This window comes from Mastigoproctus giganteus, chromosome 12 (assembly GCF_048544385.1).
Source record: "Mastigoproctus giganteus isolate SK-2022 chromosome 12, ASM4854438v1, whole genome shotgun sequence".
NCBI classification, from domain to species: domain Eukaryota; kingdom Metazoa; phylum Arthropoda; class Arachnida; order Uropygi; family Thelyphonidae; genus Mastigoproctus; species Mastigoproctus giganteus.
The window spans coordinates 120,345,760-120,369,023 of record NC_143586.1 but is presented as its reverse complement, the minus strand read 5'-3'; the positions used below and the strand labels follow the sequence as shown (position 1 = coordinate 120,369,023).

The following is a 23,264-nucleotide window of genomic DNA, read 5'->3' as shown; positions in this document are numbered from 1 at the left end:
AGTATTATGGTTTTAGTTGGATTTTCTTGTGTTGCTAGCTGTGGATTTGGATCTTTCAATTGTATATGGCACACCTGCAATTGAAATACATGCGTCTCTGTCTGAATGGCTACTATGCATTTTCTGTCTATACTCGATTGAACTTCGGTGACTGAATCATAGGTGCCCAGATTTACAGGTGGAAGTACATGTTTCCTTGCTTCCTGATTGTTACACTGTTCTTTACTTTATGTTTGGTTTTTTTATCCATTTTTTTTTCATCCTTCACATTCTTGTGAATGTGAAGTTTGAAAAAACTGTAACACTGGACCAAGCTACATCGTCTGCAAATATCACCGTTCAAAACTCAAGGACAAAACCATTAAAATAACGACCGAGCTAAAATTAGTAGGCAATCAACCATAGACAGAAGCCTCACATTCCTACACAACTAAAAAAAATCTACAGAAAAAAATTAAAATATACGCAGCGATGATAAATAGAGTGGCACGAAAAGACTTGGGGCTAAAGAGGCGCACCCTTGCCCTCTTATACAAAGCTCTATTCATCCCTGCGGTGACTTATGCCTCTGGAGTCTGGTTCAACAAAGCCACGACTGTGGTAAATTCTAGAAAGCTGCTCACCATGAGCTTGCCATACCAGTCTCCACCCCAGCACTACAAATGATGACAGGAAGCCTGCCCTTGACCTGGAGGTGGTTCGAGCTAGGATGAATTTCCAGCTTGGTCAGGGCAAAAGCACCACAAACAAAAGACTTCACCACAAATCCTGCAATCAACAGAGGCAAATGAAAAGAAGCGGCTTCTAGCTTACCTCCATGGGATATGGCAACAACAAAGGGACAAATAACAAAAAAATTCATCACTGGGATACATACAGTCTACCCCAACTCTACCGGCCTGGTTTTTCTCAGGTCTTCACGTTACATATCTGATGACAGGACATGGCGCCATAAGAAGTAAACTGGCCACCTTCCGACTAGTTGACAAATCCCTGTGTCCCTATGGGTCTCCTGAGACCTACGACCATGGTGCACGAATGCCAACACTACATGACCTCAGATTAATAGTAATCGTCATCAGCCATTTTCAATCCACTGCAGGATGAAGGCCTCTCCAGCAACTTTCCAGTTCCTTCTGTTTTGAGCACTGGCCATCCATTTACTACCCACAAACTCATGAATTCCACCTATCCATCTGTCATCATGTCTTCGAGCTATGTGTCCTGCCCAAGACCATTTTAGTTCTTTAGTTTTGATAAGAATGTCCTTTACTTGAGTTTGCTGCCTAATCCATGTGTTTCTCTTCTTATCTAACAGTTCTGATTCCCAATATAATTCGTTCTATTCTTCGCTGTGTAGTTCTCAGCTTCTCTTCCATTCTTTTGGTGAGTGCCCAAGTTTCACTTCCATAAGTCATGGTGGGGAGTATACATTGGTTCATTATTTTACGTTTCAGACAAACTGGGGTATTGCTCTTCAGTATGTGACTATATTTCCTGAATGCTATCCATCCAATATTTATTCTTCTCTTATTCTCTTAACTTCCAGCCATTTATCATTATTACAGCTAATAACTTCTCCCAGATAAGTATATATGACTCCACCTTTTCAATTACTGCTCCTTCAATCATTATTTCCCTTTCTGTGGCATACTTGTTCATCATTACTTTTGTTTTAGCCATATTCATTTTGAGTCCAAAATCCTTACTAACTGTGCATAACTGATTAAGATTTTCCTCTAATTCTTTGGGATCATGGCTTATGACCACAATGTCATCTGCAAATCGTAAATGGTTTAGGTACACTCCGTTCACATTGACTCCTTTCTGCGACCAGTCTAATCTTCTGAAAGCTTCCTCAAGGGCAGCAGTAAACAGTTTCGGAGATATTGTGTTTCCTTGTCGAACTCCTTTCTCGATTTCAAATTTCCTACTGTCTTTGTTTAGTCTAATAAAGGAGGTAGCACTCTCATATATTTTCTTCAAAATCATAATATGTGGGGTATCTATGCCTTGTCTTTCCAGTGCCCGAAACATTGCCTTATGCAGTAATATTAATGCATAAGGCAATTAATATTAACCTTTGCCTTAGTATTAATCACTAAGATTCAATTCATCCCGAGAAATAATGAGCACCACCTTGTGGAGAGTGCCGAGACTTGCAGAGCCTTCTCAGACTTTGCCCAGGCCGTATATGCCAAGCGACAAACTTTACCACAACCACCAAATCAGCGAGATAAATGACAACAAAAGGAATTACCAACAAAGGAGAAAGTGCAAACAGAAAAATGACACAACCACGCTAGGGGAAGAAATAATTGGGACCCTAAGATCTTATCACCCCACAAGTCAAGAAAACCTAAGCTCTCAATAAAGTAACCACCTCCTGCGACAAACAAGAAAACTGCAAGTTTGTGACCTCAAAACACCTGGAGAAACAGAGACCACAAACAGCTTCCTCTCAACCCAACAGTTGACTCAACAACCACAACTGACCAAAAGAATTAGTGACAACTTTGTCTCATCTCTGGTTTAAGTCAAGTGACACACTTGACTTAAACCAGAGATGAGACAAAGGAAATTAATCCCAAGGAAAGAACAATCATACTTGGATGTGACAAACTGACAGGCAGCACAAGAAAAGGACAACCAAGGTACTTAAGTAAATAAAGTAGAACTATTTTCCTGAAGTGAAAAAAAAAATTATAATTATAGATAATTGCAGTATAATACAGTTAGATGCAAACCTAATTTTATCATTTTATGACTATGTTTGCATTTAATGCAGCAGAAAGAAACAAACATTCTTTCGAACATCAGCTGAGAATTTTTATTTAATTTAACACTTACCCTGTGTGGCTCTTCGCATGTGAAGGATACCTTTGTACGCTTCCACTCCTCATCTGTGGAGTCATAACTTTCCCAGACTGCGTAACTGATATCACTAGTATTCACAAGCACTCTCAGTCCACTTACAGAAAGTCCTACAAAATTATAGCTGAAACTTAAACATTTTCCCCCTCCAAGAGTTGCATTTAAAACAATGGTGGGCAGCCAGGCCTGCCTCTGAAATTCTTCGAGCTGCTCGTCATGTATTACGGAGAGATCAACGAAAGCATATCCTCCTGTGGAAAAGGAAATCAAATATATTAAGAAAATTTTATTTAAATTTAATTATTTAAGAAAACTTTAAAAACTTGGAAAATTAGAAAAATTAAGGAAAATCTCTTTTTATTGAGCATTTTTATTAATAAATTGCAACCTCTTTTCGAAATTAAAATTAAAACTATCAAAACCTCCGCAAGAATGGATGAAATAGCAATCGAAATCGTATCTGAAGGATAAGAACCGCATATTTGAATGCGTAGCACTAAGTTGTTGCGATAGGGTTTTAGGAGCATCAGCAACTAAGGTCATATCGCTTCATGTATACTGCGTATGTTCTGAGGACTATTTTTTTGTTTCTTGGATGAAAAACCCGAGTTTCCAGGAGAAAAAAAAACCATGCTACCCCCGCCTGAGACAAGCTAACTCAATTCTTTGAGAAAGGCCAATAAAAATTTCTCCAATCGTCGACGAGACTCGAACTCAGGTCTTTTCCACCCAGTGTGGGAAAGATGGCTATCCTACCAACTGTGCTAACCACGAGGGCTGGCACTAGGTTACCAGATGATACAGAAAAGACATGCAGTTGAGCAGCGATTTGAAATCGGATATGATATTATATTCCATACAGATATGATAAAAATTCGCACATCGCATCTCATCAATTGAAGCGTTTTCGAGAATCGCATCTTCAATATGAGGTATGCATTGAGAACTTGTAAATTTCTCGTATAAACAATAAATCTAAAGAAAAGTGACAAATAAATGAAACATTGTTTGAATGCTTACTTGAATAGCAAAATCTGAAGAAGACATTTTCTCATCCATGTTAATTAGAACTTTTAAACAACCAGACTCATCCTACAGATTACTACTTCAGCTTAATTTAATTTAGGCTTTTACTCAACCATAATGGCACATTACATTTAAATATGATCTTTATTTTAACGTTCACAGGTACACGCAGATACCACGACTTTATAAAATCCTTCACAACACCATTACAGGGGTTAACAAGTGACAGAGATAACCACACCGGAAATGTAAAGATTAAATTATCAGCAAATTATGTACAAAAAAATAATATTAACTTGGAAGGAAAACTAACACAAAAAAATAAATAACTACACAAATTAAGACAACAAAAGATAGTTTCCTTGAGTTGGGTTTTCCGTGAGATTCTTGCCCCAGCCGTCACGATCTCAAATCAGTTGAGAGTTGTGGAGACCACTTGCAGATCTACGATGAGCCGTCTATACTTTTTGTCATCTATGATTCTACATAAATCAGCATCTGAGGATTGAACTAGATGGAGCTTTGATACGGAGAAAGCAAACTGTAGCAAAGTGTGTTAGTTGTCTGACGGCACCAGGGGTTTCCCCCATCTCCGCATTGTGTACTCTGTGTAGGCCAGAGATTTGAAGTGTGTATGTGAGGAGTGGAAGGATGTGTAGTGTTGTGTACCGTTTGTTTGTTATTTGGTTTTTAGGAGCATTAGCAACTAAGGCCATATTGTTCCGGGATATGCGATGGTCATTCCCTGACCTTTCCGCATCCTCCGTATTTGGTGGTGACGGGCTCGAACCCCAGTCTAATCAATAAGCAGTCCCCATCAATAAGCAGCAGCAGCCCCCAGTCTAATCAATATGAACCCCAGTCTAATAAATAAGCAGCAGGAAGGAGCAGCAGTGCGTAGCACTGCTGCTCCTTCCCAACTGGCTACGGAGGCGCCCTGTGTACCGTTGTTCTTCTGACCATTTAGCCGTTGAGTCCCTGTTGGGACCAACCGTTACAGCACTTTTCCGCAGAGAGGCGAGGCAGGTTAGGTACCCATTAAATTTTATTTTGTACTCTGGCAGTCCCTGCCACCTAGTTTCCGAAGGTTTCAGTGACAAGGGCCTATGTGGAAAAAAAAACCCAGTGGTAAATACTAGAATGTAAAAGATCAAGAGAAGTTTATGTAAGCGCAGTTTAAATTTGGACGTTATTAATTTGATAAATTTTGTGGGGCAAGTTAGAGTAGGGGGAATGAAGACGGGGGAAAAGACAGAGGTATGTGGTCGATAGAGAAGGCGACCCCAGAAAGTCAGTGAGGCAGGCCCATGCCTCATCAGGCGGAAGAAGGGGGCGGCAGGATGGAGGAGACAGGTACCCGTTTTCCCCGGCCGGTGAGGGGAGTAAAAGAAATCCAGGCGAGAGTGCCCGGTTTGATTGCCAATGTAGCTTTTGGCAGCAAAACTACTGGTGTCTCCAATGTCAAGATATGGAGTCTCGCGTGGGATCAAGTCCCGTCCAGGATTTGTGATCACTTGTTTCTTTTAGTTAGCTTCGAAGGAAGAGCAAGAAACTTGGGAGTGGAGCGGAGAGCTCGTTGGTGGATCTACCACCACACGGTGTCCCAAATGTTGAGAGTGCTCAAACTCTCCCAGCGATCATTTTTATGGTGAAGATGAGTCTTCTTTCATGCATTAATGCTGTCATGGCGCAATATAACCTTGTCGTTTTTGCAACATAAAAAAAAAAAAAAAAAACAATCATACATTAATGCTGAAAACCTGGTTAAATTCAATGTTTTGGCCATTGGTGTTGTGTGCTGCTGTGATGAGAGATAACACTTCCAGAGCCAGTATTCTGCAGTGTGCAATGGTTTAATTGTGGTGTTTGCAGCTAAGCCAACAACTCTATTCCATACAGTACACCTCCGAAAACTATCGTCCTGATATACATTTTTATCGGGTTTGTAGAGGAGACAGGTACCCGTTCCCCAGTACCCGTTCTGAATATGTAGCAAGTGCTGCTTGGCAAACCCGCTTCCTGTTGAATTTAGCACAGAGTTCTTCTATATGATGGTGGAATCTTAATTTTCTGTAAACGATTACACCCATATCTCTGCTTTTCGATGCAGGTGATCAGGACTCAGTCAATCGCAGACTGAATTATGGTTGGTGTTGGTTTTAGTGAGGACACAGATTTTTCAGGGTTAACTTCAAGATTGGACCTGCAAGTTATTTCCAATGTTATATGCACTGATATTCTTTTCACTGCACATATTATAACCAGTTTAGAGAAAAACGTTGATAGACCAATAACTATGAAAATATTTGTAGAAAAGTTGCCGCAGACACTGATTAACAAGAGAAGACGCACAGCCCCAGTAAGTGACCACCACCTTCCTTCTGCCAAAAAGAACACTTATCGTGCACTTTTATGATGCGCAATGTTCTGTTCTCTCTGTCCATAAGAACCCCAGCCGAATTCTCACATGTGGAGCTGACTCATATCGGAAAAATGTCACTGGAAAGAGCACATGCTCTTTGTATGCAAGAGAAAAACACTTACCCCTTCCTAATCCATTAAAAGATCATAACAGGCTGACCGCAAGTAGGCGAACGATCCAACAACCTGATAAAAAAATATCATATAGTGACATAGTATTTAGGGTCATGCGCCACCGGTGGTTTCCCACATCTGCGCCGTATGTACTCTGCGATGGAATACAGAACAACTGCAAAAGCCAGAAAGAAGTGTCGTGCCAGGTTTATATTGTATTGTTTTGTTGTTGTGTCTCTGATTGCTTGGTCGCAGGACCCATAGTAAGACCCTACGTTGCCCTCCAACACCACTGCGAGGTGAGCCAGGCTGCCCATCATACTCTAGCTGGCCTCTTCCAGGGTCGCCAGAGCTTCCTGACAGATGTCAGTTAAAAAAAAATGAAGAGGTAAAAAAAAAAAAGAAGAAAGTGTGAAGGTTGCATGGGAAGATAGCGAAGTTAAGTCCAAATGAGGGTGAAGCTTCGGGTGGCTTGAAAGAGAAGTTAGGCCACTCAGAAGGCAAAGTAAGTGTAGGGGAAAGGGAATAAAAGTCACGGGGACAGATGTCCCCGCGTGATCGCCAGAGGCCGATGGTACTTGGGGAACAGGAGTGTGCTATAGGACTAATGACTCTGATGAGTATAATAAGAAACTATACAGGGAAATAGAGTGGGCCAGTAAATCAGAGAGTCTTATAATGGGGGATTTTAATTTCCCAGATATTGACTGGAATTTGGGGGCTGGTCACTCACACACTAGCAAGGCTTTTGTGGATTTATTGGATGATTGTTTTCTACATCAGCATGTTCGTGAGGCAACAAGAGGGAGTAATACTCTTGATTTGATTATCAGTAGTGATTCTTCATGCATTAAGAATCTGCAGATAGAGGAACCACTAGGTGGCAGTGATCACAGTGTGCTGAAGTGAGATTTACTCAAAGAGGTAACTACTATCAGGGGTAAAGGGAAGGGTTATTGCTTTCGTAAAGGCGACTACCATGGTCTGAGACAGTATTTGAATTCTATACAGTGGGACCAACTGATGATGTTACCAACAGCAAATTCAAAATGGGAAGCATTCAAAGAACTTATCTTGGACGCTACTAGGCTTTACATACCAACAAAGAAATATTGTTCAGGGTTTAGTCCTAAATGGATGTCCAGATGAACTAATGAGACACATGGCAGAGAAGAAAAATGCATGGGATACATACAAATTAACACGTGACACAGAAGCCTATGATAGATATAAGTTGATCTGTAAAAGTTACAAAGGAGGTTAGGCAGGCAAAGGCAGATTACGAGAAATCTTTGGCAAGGGATGCAAATAAAAACAGCAAAGAGTTCTTTACTTATGTAAACTCTAGAAGGAAGGGGATGAATCAGATTGGTCCACTTGATATTGATGGGTCAACTGTTGATGATCCTGCTCAGGTAGCTAACAAACTAAATGAATATTTTGCAACGATATTCACACATGAGGAGTTATTCAGCGAGGGGAATGTCAGAGGTGTATTCAGCTCTGGCAGTAAGCTAGATAATCTTGTAATAACTGAGAGTAAAGTGGAGGAGAAATTGTTGAAGATAAACACAAGAAAGGCACCTGGGGTGGATGGGATCTATCCAGTTATATTAAAGGAGACAGCAAAGGAAGTAGGAAAACCCTTAGCCATAATTATGAGAGCTTCCTTGGACTCAGGGGAGGTACAAATGTGACCCCAATTCACAAAGGAGGAGGAACAAAGGCTGACACGAGTAATTATAGACCTGTGAGTTTAACTTCTGTTCCACGAAAATTAATGGAGGCACTGGTTCAAGAATCACTGCAGGTTATAGCTACAGTGATTCAAGACTTCAGTTATAGCTCGGACACAGCACGGTTTTGTTAAGGGGAAGTCGTGCCTGACCAATTTGATTGGATACTATGATGCAGTCACAAAAGAACTGGATGCAGGGAATAACTTTGATATTATATACTTGGATCTTAGAAAGTCTTTTGATACTGTTGCACATGGAAGACTGCTGCACAAATTGGAGGCAAATTGCTGCTATGGATAAAGGGGTGGTTGAGGGGGAGAAGACAGAGAGTGGTAATCAATGGAGACTGCTCATCGTGGACTAATGTTATCAGTGGAGTCCCTCAGGGTTCAGTGTTGGGTCCATTATTGTTTTCTGTATTTATAAATAATATTGAAGATGGTATATCGAAAGTTGGCAGGGTTGTTAAGGACACTACTGTCGCTATGCTGCTACAACAGGATCTGTAAAGGTTGAGCAGATGGGCTGAGAGGTGGCAAATGAAGTTTAACATTACATTTGTCAAAGTATTACATATGGGAAACAGCAACGTGTCAACTCTGTGGTAATACACTGACAGTGGTAGTGAATGAAAAGGACCTGGGGGTAATTGTGCAGGCAGATATGAAGTTCTCTGAGCCGTGCAGACGGGCTCATGGTGTCTTATAATAGGATGGCCGAGGATTTAGGCCTGGCAGATCGACGGTGGATCTAATTTTCTGCATCAGGCAACTGATGGAAAAGTGTTATAAACACAATAAAGAATTATGAATGGCATTTTTGGATATAAAGAAAGCGTTTGATGCTGTAAAGAGAGAGAAAGTGTGGGAGGTTTTGAGAAACTTAAGGATAGAGGAGAGAATTGAGGATATGTGCACCAATACAGCGAGCAAAGTAAGAACAGCGGTGGGGTTGACGGAGAGCTTCGAAATAACACAGGTTTGAATAAAGGAGGCGTCTTGTCACCACTACTGTTCATAGCTATCATGAATGATGTGCAATGTAGAGTGGTGGAACAACTTGGACCGGACCAGATGAAAGTCATGCTCTTCGCAGAAGACCTCTGCATATGGCGAGAGAGCAGGGAACAAGTGCAACGGCAATTTGATATATATGGACTAATATGGCCAAGGAATTCGGACTTGTTTTTAGTCATGAGAAGAGTGAAGGAATGGTTCTAAAGAGGAGTGGCGAGCCTGACGGGTACATTACAATGGAAGGGAAACAGCTAAAAATGGTTAACAACTTCAAGTATCTAGGAAGCACCATTACAAAGACTGGAGTAATAGACGAAGTAATAAGTAGAAGGATACAAGCGGGTGGGAATTTCTATAGGCAGACAAGAGATCTGATCTGGAACATACCACTGAAGTGTAAGAAGGCTATATAATCAGGCCTATTACGTACCAATTCTGACATATGCATCTGAAACTTTGACTATGAGGAAAATGGATGAAAGCAGAATTCAGGGCGCAGAAATGAGATTTGTGAGGAGCACAGCCGGAAAGACAAGACGCGACAAAATCAAGAATGATGTGATTAGGGAGAGAATTCAGGTTGAAAAACTCCAGAATAGGATTGAAAGGTCCCGTTTTAAATGGTTTGTACATGTTAAGAGGATGAACGAAAGGCGTTTGCCAAGAAGAATGTTCGATTTACAATTAAGGGTCAAAAGACCAAGAATGAGATGGCAGGACATGATAAAGACCGATGTCACTAAGAGAGGAGGAAATTGGAGTGAAATCAACGACGGAGAGAAGTACACGGACAGAGCATGGTGGCGAAGCTTCATACGTCGACCCGTGGAACGATGATAGATGATGAATGTTTCGCTTCTTACTTTTTGGTTACCAACTTATGTTGACGAATTTTGATTTTTTTTTAATTATATATACACATTATATACACACTCACACACTTTTGTTTTCTCTTTTTCCTTATATATACTTTTTTTTTTTAATTGGTAACCTTAGTCTGAGCAGCTATAAGTGCGGGATTTCGCCCATTAAAAAAGACAATGGTTGTAGTGCCTGAGGTCCACTACGTTCACGCTTAGTTGTGGCTTACCTCCCCTTGATTTAGACGGGTACTGCACGTTCTTTCCAGGAGATCGCCTTACTGGTGACAAAATGGCCAGAAACAACTAAACCCCATAAAAAAATAAAAAAAACATATACAGACTCTGCACAAACATAAGACACATTTCTGATCTTTGGCAGGGTCCCATTTTCAGGACAGTGTACAAGGCGGAGTAGAACTGACGTCTGGAGCCGCTGAACATAAGTTACTATACATGTATAATGTGTCGTCCTTCCAGAACTCATATGCACTAAGATTTTCTCAATGTCTTTTCATGAACATTGTAAACAATATGAGAATTCGTTTATAGCGTATAGTTTGGTTGTCGAAGGGGTTCAGTTGTTTCTGTGCCTTTCATTCAGGCATTGAACTGCCCATTCAATGCCTGAATCACAATTATTGTTCATGAAAAGAGATGTATATTTCTTTTTAAATAATATACTTTTATTTTCATTGTCTCAATATAATTTACTCTTATAAAGATACGCTCGCCAACAGATTTGACAGAATATCATCAAGTACATATTTGCGAGACATTTGATATTTTATGGTTGAAACTTAACTTTGGATAACCCTGCATATACATTTTACAGCTTACTGATGAACGTTCACTGTAGATACACAATATTTTGTTCGTAGTGAACTGCAAAGTAGTTGAAATGGCATCAATTTAATTGTGTCTCATATTGTGACTACCTTCACAACGAGTTGCCATGATATTGCACTACCTCGAATGAGTAACCACTAGCCATCTCTCGTATTGCGTAAATACACTTCGCAACTGGATTGTCATGATTGCAGCACCAGGGTACCTACCCGCCCACCGACGAAAGGCCAATAAGCCTTGAAACGGTGCCGTCTGGGTGGTGGTATCAGCCGAGAATAAGTAACAATAGTTTTCTCTATTAGTGAAGCGTTATTTATTCGAGGTAGTGCAATATCATGGCAACTCGTTGTGAAGGTAGTCACAATATGAGATACAATTAAATCGACATCATTTCAACTACTTTCGAATTCACTACGAACAAAAATATTGTGTATCTACAGTGAACGTTTATTAGTGAATTTCTAATTCGTAGTCCTATGCTTTATGCACTTATCTACTTAAGCATTTTACGGCTTACTTATGAATGCGAACCCACATGAAAGAAAGGATTTCTTTTTGTTTTATTTTCAAGATGCTAAGTTGAGGCTTCACTTTCATATTTTTTCTCAAAAACTTAATAAATGGAAAATGATAGGGTAGTAGTTAACGTACATATGGTTAATCGCCGTCGCGGATAACAAAGTGCGTATAAACACCCTCCTCCCCACACCGGATGGAAAAGGCCCAGGTTAGAATCTCATCAATGACGAGAGGAATTTTTGTGGGCTTTGTCACGTGACTGAGTTAATTTGTCTGACGCGATGGTACCATTGTTTTGACTCCCGTAAATTTGGGTCTTTCATCCAGCAAAAAGGCAAATTGACCACAGAATCCACGCAACTTACAGACAAAATATATACGGCGCAATATCGTCTAAGTTGCTGATGGTTCTAAAATCCTACAGCAAACAACCTATGGTTAACCATGTTGTTATATGAGTTAACCCCGATGTAACAACAGACACTGCCCAAACATGATCCTGCCCATATTTCTGTCCTTTTACAAAGTTCGGTATTCATCACAGTGCACCAAGGCACTGTGATGACTGACTTCAACTGACGTTCAAGTGCCGTCCTACTATACATATCTATATATGTATAGTAGGACGGCATTTTCAGAATTGAGAAATTTACGTATTATGCATATTTACCGACCTCGTAATATTCATATAACGGGGTGTGTTAAAGGCGTAACCACGTCATATAGATTTTCAGAGGATTTTTTTTTATTAGAAATTCTCATTAATATTACTTTAATAGAACTTGAATACTTCTCTTCATGATATTATTGCTGTCTCTTAAAACTACGTGATAAATTTCTTGAAACGTCAAGAGAAATATTACTACCTGACTTATTGCCATTTTGATCAACAGCAGGCCCTCCTACCCAAAAAGCATCCAGGCCGCAGCTCAGCTCCCAGCCGAAAGTGCTGTAATTCTCCTCTGGAAGTGCAAAATCGAAGAAACAGGGATCCAGAACCCCAGAACTGTTGGTAAAGGAACATGGTCCAATGGGATCAGTTGAAGCTAGTGTAGAAAAATAAAAATAAAATTATTAGTCAAGTTCAGTAACAGTTCATCGGTACACTTTAAGAAACATTTAGAGCATTGATGAAGACTTGGAAAAGAACCGAGGTCTTTATTTTTGTATGTAATGTTTCAGTTTCTTTTAATTTATTCACTCCATTAAATACTGTTGTAACGTAACTTATTTTGCGTTAAACACTTTCACAGAAGAAAGCAGCAGTTATCAGGTGATCGGAGATAAACTCACCAGGACGTCTGACTACACTGGCAACCTGAAATAATAAAACATGCAATACATAAAAAGCTTGTTAAACAAGCATTATATAATCTTCACAAATTAAGAAAGAGCTGCAAATATTATGTTATTATTTTTATTTAAAAGTTTTATAGTATTAATGACATCATTTTAACGATAACGCACACGCAAAATTTAAGTTCAGGTGTTGGTTCCAAGTGAGCTAATAAAACTTAAAAGAATATCTTCAAGGAAAGTAATACATAATTTATAGCTCCTACCCACAGAAACTCAGTACTACGTTATGGGAGCTACGCTTACCAACCCACCGTGTGCAATGGGTCTTACTAAACAAATTTCTTTCATTATGAAAGAAAAATACCTAGTAATAAGCTCTCAAATTGCAGTTTCGTCGACACTAGTTGTCAAGCACTTTTTAAAAGAGTAGCAATACTATTTATTATTAAAGCAGTGCGGACTGCCCCGAAGTCTTTTCGATGTGTATTTACCCACGTGCATCATGTCCACAAATTGTATGTTTCTCTGTTGATCGGGTTTTTCTTTTTTTTTTTTTAGATTAAAACCAAAGTTTCCAAGGAGAATCTTACTGTCCTCACACTTGAGGTCAACTCAGCTACGAATTGGAAAAAAAAAAAAAAAAAAAAAAAAATGATCCTCCCATCATTGATGGGTTTCTAACCCAAGCCATATCATCCGGGAGAGGACAGCGTTTATAATCGCTATTCTACTGACTGGATACAGTGGCCACTTTCGATAAGATGGGTATCTCTTGATAAGATACTCACCCTTCTAGACATGCTATTCTCACCATAATTAAATTCTTCATCCCTGTATCTTATTGTTGGTACTGCTGTATAATCAGCACCATTATATGCCTATTCGTAGATTGCCTCTGAGGCCAGCCAGTTCATGTAGTTCAAAATTTGTGATATTACTAGATTAATTGAAAAAGCCAGTCAGGTATGCATAATTTCCTAGCATATGTTTTCATGTCAAGAGCTCCTGTAAGTTTAATAGAGTTGACTGCAGAGTTTCTTCCAGAGCACTTCGATAGCAATTGCAGTCAACAACGCATGCACGGGGAAGGGTTCTCTCCTGTTAACAAATACAAATGAGTTAAATGTGCATGGCCGATACGTACCCTTGCTAAAATTATTTTTTCCTGCCAATTTCTTCTTAAACAAGATTGCAATGGGTGTAACGATTAACCCATTTTATATTTGCATGTTCTTATTATAATTTTATATTCAGTATATGATAGAAGGCGCCGTGTTTGAGGTACTGGGTGTTGGGCTACTAGTTCATTCTTAGGATAAACAATATATTCTGAAATCCAATAGAACGTAATGGATTTTTTTTCCCTCAAAGTCAGTAAGTTTGATTGTATTCGCTTCATTACAGGGCTTACCGAGATAGAATTATTTTTCAGGATAGATACTAAACTAGATTAAGGTCGTGAAATAGAAAGGTTTTCAGCTATTTTAATAGCATTATAGTTCAGCAGCATAAGTAATAAGTAATTTATATAAATTCTCATGGTAGGGAGATTGTAGTATACAAATATTATTATTTGTATACTAAAAATAATAATAATTGTATTATTATTTATTACAGGAAGCCAATGAATTTTTTCCCAAAAGCTAAGTGGTCACAGGAGGGAATTTCCGCTGATCACAACGCTTTCATTCTATTTCTTGTTCGGTGCCTCCGTAGCCAGGTGGGAAGGAGCAGCAGTGCGTAGCACACGCTTCTTGATTAGACCGGGGTTCGAGCCAGTGACCAACAAATATGGAAGATGCGGAAAGGTCAGGGAATGGCCACCGCATATTCCCGGAGCAATATGGCCTTAGTTGCTAATGCTCCTAAAAACCAAATAATAACTATTTCTTGTTGAATATTGTCAAGTTTCAACTCGACAATATTCAACAAGAAAACTTGTAGAGTTCGCCGTCCATAAAAAATATATGGACGTGTGTACTGCAGCATTTACACGGGTAAGAACCTATTGGATAACTTTAACCGGTTTGGGTTAACTTCAAGGACTGGATTGACCCTAAGGCTTGGTACCGGGATTCTTCATCCTCAGTTTGCCCCGAAGTCTGGTTACGAAATAACGCCAACCATCATTTTTAGCATTAGCATAGGATGCAAGAAAGAAAGCTTATGCAGCATTAGCCAAAAAAAAAAAAAAAAAAAAACCTCCCATTTCACCCCTCCATTCGTTCCAAATGCCTGTCCAGCTCAGCCTTAAATTTATTTAGGCTATCAACTTACACAACAAAAGATGGAAGTCTGTTCCACCAATCAACTACCTGCTGGCTAAAGGGAAATTTCAGCACATCTATTCTACAACTGTCTTTCCTCAATTTAAAACTGTGCCCCCTCAGGTTCTTAATCTGAGCAAGAGGAAGAATTCCATCAGCATTCAGCTTGCTCAATCCATTCAAGGCCTTATACACCTCAATCAGATCACCTCGTAGGTGCCTACTCTCCAGGCGCTGCAATTTGCAGAACTTAAGCCTTTATTGGTAAGAGCACCCCTTTGTTCCCCTCATCAATCTTGTTGCCCTTCTTTGTACTCGTTCTAGCAACTCTACATCCATCCTAAAATGAGGCCTCCAGACCTGTACACAGTATTCTAGGGGATTTTTTACACAATACTTTACAGAAAAGACGAGTCTTCGCTCATGGATAATGGCAGGAAGAAGTCTGATCTTTAGAGCTGCAGCAATCTGGGTGGTTCTTTGTGCAGGGGGAAGCCATGATATTTGTCATTGGCATGTTGTGACGGGAACCTCGGGATAATACTGATAACTGTTAGCCTATTTAGTTAACAGTTATCAATAGTTTTCTGAACTTTCTCATATGCAGAAAACAAAATGGCTCAGCACTAATGGATTGTTAACTGTTAGCCCGAGGTTCCCCCCGAGGCGGGATTGCACTAATAAAATTAGTCCAAGAAGAGAGTGCCCACTGATAACAACTCTGTCTTCTCCCAATCAACTATTCTTTTTATCCGTAGCAGCAACTTGTCCTCAAACTACCTAAGTTTTCTGGGAAATAGTTGATATAAAAATTCAAAAAGTGTAACTTAACATTCATATTAGAGCCTAGTTTTCTGAATTTCTCCATGCTGGTGAAGTTCCGAAAACTGTTAGCTAAATGGGCTAACAGTTATCAATATTATCCCGAGGTACCCTTCAGAACATGGGAATGGCAAATATCATGGCTTTCTTTTTATCACAATTGCAACTCTCCACTTAATAGGGGTGGCCAACTTGGCCACCTAATTTAATTCCAAAATATGCCGCATATACATTTTTCAAATTGTTATATCCTGACTTTGTTTCTGCACAAAAAGAGTTCGCGAAAATGAAACAAAATATATTTGGATTGTTCACATAACCACGGGTTGACATTTTCACAGACAGAATTTGAAAATCATGTTAGAAGCATATACTACTTAGCAAGAGTGCATTAAAAAACAACTGAATGTGGAAGACATACTTCTCAGATTACTATAAAAGCGTATTTTAGGGAACAATTCTTACTGTTTGTAAAAACGTTGTACGTGATAGGCAAAAATGGTTTTGATTTTAGAAGTAGCACCAAAAGACTGTTTTGATGAATCGGTTATCATAAAAATACACTTACCTTGATACAGAAAAACCAGAAGATGACTAGAAAGAGTAGCAATGTCCGCTTTATTGCCCAAGGGTTGCGAGTTGTCCTTGGTTTCATTTCTAAACCCTAAAGATAAAAACAAGAATTTAGCGAGTTATTCATAAAATAAGCCACAAAACAATTGAGTATCATAAAAGATCTGCATCTTACTTAAAAACTAAGAGTCAGTTTCAAGCAATGCGTTTATATGTGCTTCCAATCACCTCTGAGTGGTGTTTAGGCCTTTGTTTTAAGTGGAGACAGGAAAGAAAAATAATAACACGCAATACACTCGCTGGCCAAAAAATTAGGAAATTTTATTCAATCTGTAGTATTTGGGGCCCCTTTGGCCCAAATTACTCCAGTCCAGTACAATCTTGGCAGCAAAAGGTTTTGCTGCCAAGATTGTACTGGACTGGAGTAATTTGTCAGTTTCAATAGGTCTTTCAATATGCTCATCAAAACTGTTCCTAACAGTTTTGATGAGCATATTGGAGTATTACTAGAACAGTTCATCGTATACTGTTCCGTATATGTTTGGTATGTAGATGAGAGAGCACGGTAGATGATCGGAAATTGACAAGAATGGGCGTACTGCAACTCCCGTTTGCGTTGCTATCGACTGATATTTCTGGGCTGCTGCAGCATATACTAAGTTTTAGTACAGTGTTTTCAACCTTTTTTTAATAACGGCACCCCTAAGTAATTTATTTTATTTTGTGGCACCCCCTACTCGATTTTCTCAATATATATTCATATATATATAATATTAAAAAATATATATGCTATGATATTTATTACAATAATATAATTATAAAAATTACATTTCATAATGCAAATTATATATATATACAGTATATAATTTTATTCTTTATATAGAGGTACTAAGTAAACAGCAATTCTAGATCACCACAATATTAAAGAGATACTATAAACCTTTTTATAATGAAATAAACATAAATTAAAAAATAATAATAAGTTTAAGTAACTTAAACTCAAATTACGTGGCACCCCTGGAATGTTGTTGCCGTACCCTAAGGTGCCATGGCACCTCAGTTGAAAACCACTGTTTTAGTATGTGAAGAATAACTTGCTTCTTAGCTTCTTGATAAGTAATCTTTTGTTTAACCTTGCATTTTTGGATTTTTTTTCCTACCTTGCAGAGTTTGCAAGCTCTCATCAACCAGTGCAATTCCATAACTTTTCTTATTGGAGGCTTGAAGTGGTGAAACAATGGTTAGTCACCAGAGAAAAAAAAGTTTCTGGCTTCCCCTCCCTCCTGCCCTCTCCATCTCCTTCAACCCATGCACGTACTAAGTACTATAGGTTTTGATACCTTTTGTGTTTGTGGATTTCATGAAATTGTGTAGGCTGGATGCTGGCCTTTGCAGTTAGGACGTTGTGGTATTTCTGCAGTGTACTCCGTTTGTGTGTGGGCGTTGAAGCAGCAGTTTGGGCAGACTGTGACCCCTCAACATACTGTTTGCAAGTGCCCAAATTTTTGAAACTTGGAATCATCTGATTGGGTTGGGAATATAGGATTGTACGTTACAATTGAGGTATTTGGCGTTGACACAATGGTGAGGTTGGTGTACCAAATGTAAGAATAATGTTTTTGGGGAGAACAAATTCACCATCCTTTTTGATCATTATTTGTTTTGATCTCTTAATTCCTGAATTAACATTCATCAGGTCCCACTCAGCAATTACTCCTTTGGAGCTTTTTAATGAAGCATGAGGAGTAACCTGTACAGGTATTCCACCAAAAGTTGATATTTTCAGTAGAGCCTGAGAATGTTGATGGTTAGCTATTTCAATGAGAAATCTCCAGATCGGAGTCTTTTCACCATTTTCGGTGATCCTGCCAAGTCTTCTAATCATTTTTTGAATTAGAAACGATGAGAGGGCACTTATAGATTTGGACGAAAGAGGGTGCGTAATATAAGGAATGTTGGATATTCCTGCTGTTGCTCAATTTTCCGTAGTCTCGTGGATTGAGATGTGTCATGTTCTGTATAATTCAGGTCATGAGATGAGCATCTAGACTCAAGTGCTAGGTGGTCGTCAAAGTCCATGGTTGCCCCTTTTAATCCTGGGAGAAGGACTTTCTTCTTACAGGTTGCCGGCCACGCCATGTGGTGGCAGGAGTGGTGCCAACTAGTAACCAAGCGAGCAGGAGAGTAATACGTTGCTAGGAGGTAGTAGTGGCGTTGCGAAGGAGGAAGGCAGTAACGTCGAGAGTGGAGGAGGGTTTATGAAAAAAGCTAAGCATTCGCCCTAGAGAAACACTAGAAAATAGCTTGGCACTCATGGCCACTACATATATATCGGTTGGGATATCCACATGTGTAGGGACACTTCTCTATACCCAAATGCTACTGATGTATGCATTTTTCCATACTTCCCACACATACATTCAAAAACAGAGAACGTCTGGACATTGTGTAACAAAAGGGCACGGCTACAGTCAGTGCACAAAATTCAAGGACCAAAATGGGCAAATTGCAAGTCAGCAGGGTTGCCTTATAACCACCTCAAGTGAGGGACGTCATATGCCCAAGATGTCTTCAGGCAGTTAACCAGATAAAATATAAAATTGATTATGCATACAAGTTGTAATCATAACCAGTACCAGTCCTTGAAATTCCTCCAGCTTAACACCCAGAGAGCCCTGACTCTTGTCGACCTTTGTCGTTTTTCCATCACCAGTTAAAACTGGTGATGGAAAAACAACAAAAAGCATTGCCTGTATTCAGGAGCACTACGTTTATGGGAGTAAGTATAAGGGATAACCTAGAAGTTATGAAATTACTTAAGCCTCCACGAACAATTCCTGGGCAGTAATAGTTATTAGAAATACCAAACTTTCAGTTACAAAGTAGTCTCTGTACACTCCTAGTTTCTTGCGCCCATATTATTTCTCCTCATAGCTCCTTCCGTATGATCTCACTGTATTACAGCCCGGGCAAAAATATTGGCTCTTTCATCTAGCACTTAACAATATCAATAAACCCACTGCCAGCTGTAAAAAATACTAGTGACGATGTATGCAAACTATTGATCACCCATGTCTCACAGCCAACACATCTGACAGAGCAGGGACCAGTAACGGGCAGCAAATGGACTTCATTGCCACAACGTCTTTCATAATTCTAAATCAGCCAAAATCTGCCAACCTATTGTATTATGTTGCGTAATTTATGTAAATTACGTGTAAGTGTAATTTACGTAACTATGTGTAATTTATGTAACTATGGCAACACTGAATGGATAATTAATTCATGATTATTCTTCTCGAGTAAATAACGCTTCACTAATAGAGAAGACTGTTGTTACAGGTAGTGTAATATAAGGGCAACTCGTTATGAAGAATGAGCACAATATGAGATACAGATGAAATTATGCCTTTCACACCACCACCGTAGTTTTTCTTTAAAAAGGTATCTATGGTGTATCTACACCGATATTATAAGATATAGAATCTTAAACTTAAAATATTATGCCTAGTTGCATTTAGTTTCATTTAAATATTATCACATAAACCTTTTGGCATTTCTCATATTGTGTGATTAACTTCACAACTTGGTTGTCACAACTCGTGAAGGATAAGCACAATATGAAATACAGGTCATTTTTGCAATACCAAGGCCTGCCTACCCACTGATGAAAAGCCAACTAGCTTTGAAACGGCTCCCCAGACGGCCGTTTCAACTAGCTTTGAAACGGCCGTCTGGGGAGCCTGATATTCACGGAGTTTCTGAGAATAGGTAAGAATAGTCTTCTCTGCTGGGGAAGTGTTGCCTATTCGAGGAGTTTGAGTGATGTGAGTATGAGGAGTAACTGCCCTTTCCTCTTTCGCTGGAATTCCTTTTTCTTCCTCTCCTACTATCACTTTCCTACACCATTGTTGCTTTACTAAGTCTAATAGAGACAGTATGTGGATAACAGACTATTAACCCGTACCATTTTTCAAACGGTCAACTGGGGGGAGCCTGATATTCACGGAGTTTCCGAGATTAGGTAACAAAAGTCTTCCCCACACGGAAAGTGTTACCTATTCGAGGAGTTTTCGTTTTTGAGTGGTGTGAGTTGAAGAAATTAGTCTCTTTCATTCTTCTACACCTTTTCTTTTCTTCTTCTTCTCTACTATAACTTTTCCTCTACTTTTTGCTTTTCTAAGTCTAATAGGGACAAGTGAATAGTAAAGTTATTATCCCACAAATATACAACTAGCATCGAAAAGATACCTGCCCACCCACCGATGATGAAGCCAAACAAGCTTCGAAACGGTGCCGTTAGGGGTTGCTGCTGTCACCCCCTAACGGCAGTTAGGGGGTGACAGCAGGAGTTTCCAAGAATAATTAACAACCGTCTTCTCTACTGGGAAAGAAGTTGCCTATTCGAGGAGTTTGAGTTGTGTGAGTATGAGTAACTTCCCCTTTCCTCTTTCAACGGCATTTCTTTTTCTTCCCCTCCTACACCTTTTTTGCTTTCCTAAGTGTAATAGGGACAGTATGTGGATAACACAGTGATCCCATACCATTTTTCAAACAGCGCCGTCTGGGTGGTGGTGCCCACCGAGAATAAGTAACAATAGTCTTATCTATTAGGGAGACGTTACTTATTCGAGATAGTGCAATACAAGGGCAACTCGTTGTGAGGGATGAGCACAATGATATACAGATGAAATGATGCCTTTCATACTACTACCATAGGTTTTCTTTAAGCGTTATCTATGTTTTATCTACACCGATATTATATAGATATATCTTCTGGTAATACATTCTGTATGATACAAAGATGCTCCGAGGGTTCAGTGCTGGGTCCGTGCTTCTGGAACCTCGTGCTGGATGGGCACCAGGGGATGGATCCTGGTCCAGTTGACAAGGTCGCTTTGCTGATGATCTTGTTCTTCTGGTTAAGAACAAAATTTATTATTAGAATTAAAATACCTAGGAATATTGTTTTTTGGGCAAAAAGTAACCTTTCACCCTCCCATCTTATGTATGTTGCCAGAAAAGTCCGAACTATGCTGGTATCATTGCAAGGAATGAAACTTATGCACCCTCAGGCGAGAGGGTGCATAAGTACACGTGCTTTGAGTGACCGGATTCTACCCCGTGACTACTAAATACGGTAATTTTCTTGTATTCTGTCTCTATCTTGTGAACTCCTTTGATTGAGTGGTCGTTCCGCAGTATAAACAGAAAAAAAAATGTTATTGCTATTTACTGGTTTCTGTTTTTCTGGCATCTGATATAAGATTTTTAGCTTTAACTCATTGTATTCCTTTTTCCTTCCTTGCACCTTTGGCATGATCGAAAGTATGCAGGACGTGCTCCTTACAATTAATACAGGAGTGCTTTGCAATTTTATATGATGTAACTGATCATGATTGGTTTCTTATTGGTTCCATCGTCCTTTGAACCACACGAAACCTCATGAAAGAGCACCACAGTAGGCCATTTAGGAATGTCCATATTTCTGGCTCTTGAAGTACCTTAACGGGTTTGAAACATATGGACATATTGTGCAGTTCAGATAACCAGCTTCGACCTCATTGGGATACGTTGGTGTAATTAACGTAAGGATGATGTCTAGTCCGGACTAGATTCCCATCCCTACGTACGAACATTCACTTTGCAGTATCCATTTACCATTTCAGTTTCATCCAATCTCCTCTTCAGACATTTCTAGAAGATCCTATTCAGAGACCATGCCCCTGGATGACTTCAGTGACTTGCAGGGTGCTACCGTAATTGGCATTCCCCCATAAAGTTGGTACATTTTCCTCTTTTTTTCCCATTTATTTGTACACACAATTATTACACATATATACACACAATATTTACCAAAAGATATACTGTATATACAATTTTATATACATTAACATTCTCATTAATGTAAATTATATTATACTATAGACATTATATTATACCTCCTGGTGCACTTCGTATGTGTATCCCAGAGTCAAGGGTGGTTCCTAGGCAAAAGCCCATCTCCACCTAGTTCATCTGTTTTGGCGTAGAACCTCAACAAATCTAGCCTAAAACATGTCCGAGGTATTTTAGCACCGCCAATATAAGACAGCTGTTGCCCGGTGACCTTCTCTAGGCCCGGGTTAACGTTACGTATTTGTGCCGAATGCACAAGTCCCGCCTCCACCGGATGTAGTGCAATACCAATGGGTGCCAACAAATGAATTACTAGTGGAGAACCTCCACAAATTATCCTCACTTACACCCACTAATTATTATATTAAACAGATATATACAATACTTTTTTTTAAATATGCTCAGAGTCTCTGAATTACTGAGAACCAAGAAAACAATATACAACATACATCTTTACAATAACAATTGACATAAATCTTGTCGATAACAATTGGCCAAAATCAATGCAACATTAATTAACATAAATCAACACAGTAGCAATCCATATAAGTCAACACAATAACAATTAACTTAAATCTTCTGTTTACACAGACCTTTTGTCTTTTGGTCATTTGTGAAGTCAATTCCCAAAAGAAGCTGAAGTTCTTAGCCGAGTCCTTAATATGAAAACTAATCTTGAGAAGGTTTGCAGAGCAGTAAAGTTATTATGGTCTTCAACTAAGATATTTACATTGTTCTCCGATAAGTTTGGAACCGCAGACATTAAATTCGTTCTAAGTTGAGAGTACAATTGACAGTTCAGAAATACATGAAACCACGTTTCATATTCCCCACATGTGCAGTATGGATCAGGCTACAGGCCACGCTCAAATAACTTAGCCCGGAGGAACCCATGCCCTGTTAGCAAATAACAAGTTGTCATAGAAAGTCTAAACCACGAAATAACTCCAGGGATTGTTGAGAATTCCACTTGCGCAATATACTTTC

At 39.3% G+C, this 23,264-nt stretch overlaps 1 protein-coding gene across 1 annotated transcript in view; it reads right to left on the bottom strand.

Annotated features, from left to right (window-relative positions):
* Positions 1–18,264, bottom strand: part of LOC150077367 (MAM and LDL-receptor class A domain-containing protein 1-like) — an 87,687-nt gene extending 69,423 nt beyond the window's left edge. The window contains exons 1-4 of the mRNA XM_090385872.1: positions 18,018–18,264; positions 16,375–16,470; positions 12,285–12,464; positions 2,851–3,125 (exon numbers count right to left, since the gene is read on the bottom strand). Of these exons, the coding sequence (XP_090241998.1) occupies positions 2,851–3,125; positions 12,285–12,464; positions 16,375–16,470; positions 18,018–18,264 (798 nt within the window). The remainder of the gene's footprint in view (positions 1–2,850; positions 3,126–12,284; positions 12,465–16,374; positions 16,471–18,017) is intronic.
* Between the last annotated feature and the right edge of the window lie 5,000 nt (positions 18,265–23,264).